The following is a 6818-nucleotide window of genomic DNA, read 5'->3' as shown; positions in this document are numbered from 1 at the left end:
AAATTCAACAATAGTCGACAGAACCATTGGTTCATGAACCACCAACTCTACATTTCATGTAGTGCCCAAAAATAGACAAAAAAGGCGCAATAGAATACAGTAGAACCTCGATTATCCGGCACTCAATTAACCGGCACCTCAATTAACCGGCGCACTCTCAAGCTATTGATTTTTTTCAAGAAACACATTTTATACAGACGAAACTTAAATACTCAGCGCAACTAACAAATTCATGCTTCTACATGCACGTCCAATTTTGCTTGTTGTTATTATTTAATCGCATATCATTTTCAGATTGAGTTTGTTTACATCACTCATTTTATAAACAATAGTTTGAAATAAAATGTTTGGTCGTCAATTTGATTCCTTCGCTTGCGACAAATGTCTGCATATCTTGTTTTCAATTGGCACACAAAAACGCAAAAGAACCGTTCTTGCAATTGAAACAAAAGCAATGCAAGCAAGTTGTTCTTTGCAAAAATTCATTGAATGGTATGAACAACAGGATGAAGCCGATAAAGTTGACACACTGCTGTTAAGACGATTCACAAGCTTCGCAACAATGAAAGCAGAAACGATTGCAGTTAAGCAAACCAAAATGACCGACTTCTTTTCGCAAATGAAAGTAGATTAAGATAAATGAAATTAAATTTCAAACTACATATTCACATTTGTTTTCAAATAAACCAATAAACATTTGCATTTCCTTATATTTTTTAATAAAAAAGAGATTTCTAATGTATTTTTACTTCAATTGTATGTTACAAGTCTTTTCAATTGACTTTTGTCCGTTATATATATGAGAAATGTAAGAATTTGTTTCAACTCGATTAACCGGCGTTTTCGTTATCCGGCGGAGGCTCGGTCCCGTGCCCGCCGGATAATCGAGGTTCTACTGTAGTTTGAAAAGTCCAAGAATTCCACAGAATATTGGTATTTTTTGGTATTTTTGAGCCCTTCACGCCAAACGACTTTATTGGCCTTCAAATGATATAAGTAACTAAGTAGTGACCCGAAAATAGAGAGTAAAATTATGGAAATCACAACTACCATAATTCAGATTTGAAGTTGCATTTTCACATTCAGAACTACCGGATTCCAGTAGAACCGAAGGGCTTGCGACAACTGAAATACGGCAATATTTTCATATATTTCTATATTTCACTCATATTCCGTCATATTTCAAATATTTGGAATATTTGATATATTTAAGCCACATTTTGACATTTTTTGGTATTACCCGATATTATTTTGACTATATCTATATGAAATATTTCTCTCAATTTTCAAATATATGAAATATTTGAAATATAGCCAAATATGTCAAACATACGAAATATCAAGATGCATTTTGTAAACAAATAATGCATCAATATTTGAAATATTTGGCATATTTGAATATATTTGAAGATATTTCATATATATTCGTTCGTCGCAAGCCCTTCGGGTAGAACTACCGGTTATTTCAATCACTGGTACCGACGTTAATTCGAAAACCAAGCTTGGAAGAACACCTCTTCATGAAGCTGCTACGAATGGTAATTTTAAATATTTACGGTTTGAGTGATGATTCAATTTTTTCATTGTTTTCATTTTATTTTCCAGTTCACAAGGATTTGGTTCGATTTATCATTGTGAAATGTGCAGATTTTAATGCAAATGACAACGATTTAGGAGACTCGCCTCTTATTCTACTTATACTTTTAACAGTCGCTCAACTCTATTGTTATTGACAAAAACTGGTTTGACTCGAGTTGACTTTGTGCTGTTCATTCTCCATTTAAAATGCCATTTAGCTACAAATGTGCTTTAGTTACTACTTTGTTAGCAACGGGATCGTTTCAAAAAATTTAATTTTCGGTTGGTATTTTTTTAGCCTTGATCTTGATGTTTTAAAAAACAAAACTGGTCGCGTTCTGTTTATTGTTTAAATTTTGTTCATTGAATTTGTATCGAAATATCAATTTGAAAGATGATTTTCCTACTATTGTGTGTTTTTTTCGTGACGACCATTTTGGTGAAATATTTCATGCACATGAGCCGAATGGAACGATATGTGAAACACTTGAAAACAAAAGGCACAGTTTATCCATTTATTGGGAATGCTCATGCGCTGGTGGGTAAATCTGATGTTGAACTGTTCAAAGAAGTAATGCAATTTGCGAGAGAAGCTGGAACACCATTCAAGGCATATGTTGGGCCACTTTTATTTATGACATTAGATAAACCGGAAGATATGAAAACCATTTTAACATCACCACATTGCTTGGACAAACCCTATGTGTACGCATATATGCCAAATACAAACGGGATTCTCAGTGCAAGATGTAAGTAATGACATGACAGAGTCAAGAATGTGCAATTTTCTATGGAAAATAGGAAAATTCTACTTTTGTCAGAGTCTTTTGTATTTTTTCTACTTTTAGAACGTTAAAAACAATCAAAACTGCTTTTCAAAGTTAGAATTTCTGACTAAGAAATTTTCTTTTTTAGCTTTCAATAGTAAAATAGAGAAGAGATATAGGACAAAAAGAGGAAAATTGAAATATTGATTCGTTTTTTCGTAATATTTCAAAAATTCTAAAATAAATAAAACTTCACTTGACCACTTGACCATAATAAATACTTCAATTGAGTGCATGCGAATTTTCTGAAAAGACACATCTTTTTCTTATCATAAAGACGCCTCCATTTGGAAACCAATGCGCAAGCTGATGAATCCGGCATTTCATTTGAAAGTTTTACAATCATCTATGCCTATTTTCAACGACGAAACAAAAATATTGATCCAAAACTTGGACGCAAAAGTTGGCGATGCAGATTTCGATATTGTTCCACTGACGAATTTCGTCACCTTGAAAATGGTTTGCGGTAAGTTAACACCAATAACATTCGCTTTCAAATGGCGTGCTCTGTCAAAGGTGATACAAATTTAGAATCTCATTGAAACAGCCACCACAATGGGTGTAGACAGCATGAATCATGATGACATCAGACAATTTCTGCATAGTATGGAAATGTAAGTTTCATACATGAAAACAAAGACTAGTTCTTTGGAAGCGAAGAGCATCAGGTGAAGGCTTTTTAATACACTTTGTTTGGAACAACAAACATGATAAATTTCAATTATTTCATAACAAAAATGTAAACAACGAAACTCAAAAAATATAGAAACAAAAACAAAAGAAACGAAATAATCTCACAAAGAAGAACACAGAACAACAATACCGATTCCTGTTTTTAATCTTTCCCAAAGTGTCTTCGAAACAATAATAAATCGTTTCACCGCTGTCTGGACTCAACCGGATTTCATATACCGTTGGACGTCCATGTGCAACAAAGAGAAACAAAACTTTGATATTATTCGCAATTTCACGAATCGAGTAAGTTCAGACAATGTTACGTTTTTGTTTGTTTTTATAAATGCAATTTTATTTGCAAACAGGTTTTCGATAAAAAAAAGACAGAATATTTGACAATAATGAATAAATTCCCGCGATATATCAATGCGTCAGATAAACCGTATTTGACATTGATTGAACACTTGCTCGAGTCATATTTTGCTGGTAGATGTAGCGAAAAGGTTATTAAAGAGCAAATCGAAACAATGTTATTGGCCGGCAGCGATAGCACAGCAATAACCATCTCCTTTGCCATTCTCATGCTCGCGATGCGTCCAGAGTATCAGGAGAAACTATTTGAAGAACTAAAGTCTGTTTATGACACACAAGATGGGGCAACATTGTTTGATCATTTAACGAGATTACCCTATTTGGACTGTTGTTTGAAAGAAACAATGCGATTATTTCCGGTGGCTCCGGTGATTGGCCGCACGCCAGCTATTGACATTCCGGTCAGCAATTGCACCATTCCGAAAGGCACAACCATTGCACTGTCGATTTTAACACTGCATCGGGTAAGTTAATTACCATCGATTTAATTTAGTATTGATTGAGCAATGAAAAACAATTTTAAGAACATTTCAATTGAAAATCGAAAAAATGAATAATTTTTTCCGAAATAGAGAAAAGATATCTGGGGCGATGACGTTGATGAATTCAATCCTGATCACTTTTCACCGAAAAATGTCAGCCAAAGACATCCGTATTCGTTTCTTCCATTTAGTGCTGGACCAAGACAATGCATTGGTAAGTTCATTTTTGATCACATTTTCTCCTTTCATTCAATTTTGTTGGAATTTTAGTTCTAGTTCCGTACAACCTCTTGCTGAACGAAATTCATTCAATAAACTTAAACATCTACATGAATCGTTTAGGATTAAAAGTGATCTCCGACGATTTTTTGGTCTTTGTGTTTTTGATTTTGTGCTTTTTGGGTTAGAGTCTTTTGATGGATGTATATTTTTGATAAGTGTTTATAGAAAAGTTTGAGCTTTTGACTTCACTTTTTTGGAAGACACCTTCGAACCAGGTCTTCAACTTGCGATGCATGCAAACAGCAGCTGTTTAGATGTCAATGTAATTGCAATGCTCCCAAAATCTTAAAAGGCTAATTAATGTAATTTACAATTTCAAATCAAAACTCAACTCTTGGTGTGCTACCAAGTTTAAAACTTGATGCTATTTCCGCCCCATGAAATCACAAAGTATGTACCAAAAAATTGTCGGAGGTCACTTTTATTCTAACAAATATTTAAATATGCATAATCCTTTGAATTAACTAATTCAATTGTTTTCCTATTTTGCAATCCTTCACAGGCTATCAACAAGCAATGCTCCAAATGAAAGTCATGCTTTCGGCTTGCATACGGAATTTCAAATTTTCAACACGTTTAAAAATGTCCGATTTGGAATTAAAGTTTGATGTAACGTTGAAATTGATCAACAAACACATGGTTTCCGTTGAGAGACGCGATTGGTAAGCGTATAATTTACAATTGATCCTGAATTTCATTAATCTACATACGTATTTGTGTAAAAGCATTGTTTCATTTTGAATCGAGTAAGCAATTTCTATGAGGTTTGGGACTAGTCAATAGTCAATGCTTTAAACGAGTCTGTGAAAAATTGTATTTTGAATTTGTTATTTATAGTTTGTTTCGTAATTTTGAATGAATAAAATGACGTTTCTTCCTAAAATCAATGATTATTGTGTTTTTAATGGCAGCGGATTGCTTAATTGGTTCGAAAGAATTTACAAATAAATCATTTGAAGAAACCAAGCTGCAATCCATTCACAATCTGTTTGAAACCGTGAAACGCCTGTATATATACACCACAGTTGGTAAAATCACTATGATCCATCGAGATTGCGGTCGTAGGAAATTTCAACTTGGCTGCTCCATCTGAAGCCATTAAGCAATGATAAATGATTCAATTATCACTGATGACATAAATCAAGTGTTTTTAAAACCGGTAATTCCCCTTCTTGAAACTAGGTAGAATCGGGAACACTCTCTCTCAATCATTAAAATATGAAGAAAAAAATTCGAACTTTTTCGATCTGAATACTTCTGAAAATCTGTGTATCTTTTTTTGTAACTTTTTTCAAAAAATGTCACCACTTTTGCGGTGGCTGGCAATTTGTTTCATTCAAGAGGGAATCCAAGCATGGCAAACCGAATGGCTCTAGCCATTGTGTTAATGCACTTTTGTGATCAGATAGCGTTCAGTTGATGAATGAATGCAGAAAAAAACTTTACGATTTGTATTCGCAATACGTGTTTTTTGTTATTGCATCGTACTCAAGTTACGATCTTTTTATCTAACGGGAAATCATTTCGTAGATTTGTCAATTGCTGAGCGTGAAGTCTTTCTGTTTTACACTTTTGCTTTCATTCTTCGTTGTTCCGTTCGCATAATTTTATGTTTTAGATTTAATTAATGAAACCACTGGAAAAAAGGGCGAAAGTGAGTAATAGCCATGCTCATTTAAAGAAAACTTACATTAGCAAATTGTTAATTCTGGCAATAAACATGCAATATGTATTTATTCATAACATTTGATAGCTGCTAAACTTCGGATCAATCGATAATGAATTGCCAAATCTCATTTGTACGTCTCACAATAGCTAGCATAGCTTCCTAACACGCACACAATGAATTGTACCGACGAGTTTGTCGGTTGTATGTAACCGAATCATCGCAGATTGTGTTTGGCATGTGTAAACACAAATTATCACCGCTTAAACGGCGCTGTGCGAACCAAATTAAAAGTGAATTTTTCTACCAACTACGTGCCACACACGCAACGATCTCACTTCCATGTGAAAGAGCTGCAGGTGACGTGCACGCGCACAAGATTCAAGTTATGCTTGATTAGAGAGCATCAAAGCTTGACGTGCGTGTGTGCATGTTGGAATCATGTGCGGCTGTTGAAGAAATATGCTTTTGAGGTCAACTCATTTCAGGGGCCTTAATGCACTGCGCTATGATTTTGTTGAACGATGCATTTATGGTTTGGTCTATAATAGACCATCGATTGCATTACCAGTGGTCGGGTAGATTCATGCAATCTTTGTTAGGCATCAACACACTACTTTTGTAATTGGCATGTTATTAGACACATTTGGAACCGAACAGCCGAACAACCTTCGTTTTCATACTAATGCCGCCTAATATAAACTACATTCTTGACCAAACGTAACCATTCTCAATAAATTTAAACGATGCAGTCGACGAGAATGAATTTACGTCTACTTTTGAACTCGCTTAGAGGCATTTGAGGCCAATGAGCTTGTTTTTGAGCAACGCGACCTTTTTTTTCAAGTGTTTTAAGCAACCAAGTTAAACGTTTTCTACCTTTTTCAATTTTCTTGCATATTTGACGGCATTTTTGATGAATTTCAGCTTAGGTTC

The 6818-nt window shown here is 34.4% G+C and overlaps 1 protein-coding gene across 1 annotated transcript; it reads left to right on the top strand.

Moving 5' to 3' along the window:
- Positions 1-1632: 1632 nt before the first annotated feature.
- On the top strand, positions 1633-5103 carry LOC129567220 (probable cytochrome P450 313a4). The gene is made up of 7 exons (XM_055443872.1): positions 1633-2327; positions 2683-2871; positions 2953-3019; positions 3257-3383; positions 3446-3916; positions 4025-4148; positions 4719-5103. Exons 1-7 carry the CDS (start codon positions 1973-1975, stop codon positions 4880-4882), a joined length of 1497 nt encoding a protein of 498 aa, XP_055299847.1. The 5' UTR covers positions 1633-1972; the 3' UTR covers positions 4883-5103.
- Positions 5104-6818: the final 1715 nt, after the last annotated feature.

This window comes from Sitodiplosis mosellana, unplaced genomic scaffold, assembly GCF_009176505.1.
Source record: "Sitodiplosis mosellana isolate CC-2019 unplaced genomic scaffold, AAFC_SMos_1.0 Smas_scaffold_10, whole genome shotgun sequence".
NCBI lineage: Eukaryota > Metazoa > Arthropoda > Insecta > Diptera > Cecidomyiidae > Sitodiplosis > Sitodiplosis mosellana.
The sequence above is the reverse complement of the archived record's forward strand: the minus strand, read 5'-3'. Positions and strand labels throughout refer to the sequence as shown.

What these genes read in the sequence shown, in the direction of transcription:
- LOC129567220 (XM_055443872.1), top strand. Translation starts at nt 1,973, where the DNA reads ATGATTTTCCTACTATTGTGTGTTTTTTTCGTGACGACCATTTTGGTG. An exon ending in CGGGATTCTCAGTGCAAGAT is followed by an intron (nt 2,328 to 2,682) that starts GTAAGTAATGAC and finishes CTTATCATAAAG; the next exon opens with ACGCCTCCATTTGGAAACCA. An exon ending in TGGACCAAGACAATGCATTG is followed by an intron (nt 4,149 to 4,718) that starts GTAAGTTCATTT and finishes AATCCTTCACAG; the next exon opens with GCTATCAACAAGCAATGCTC.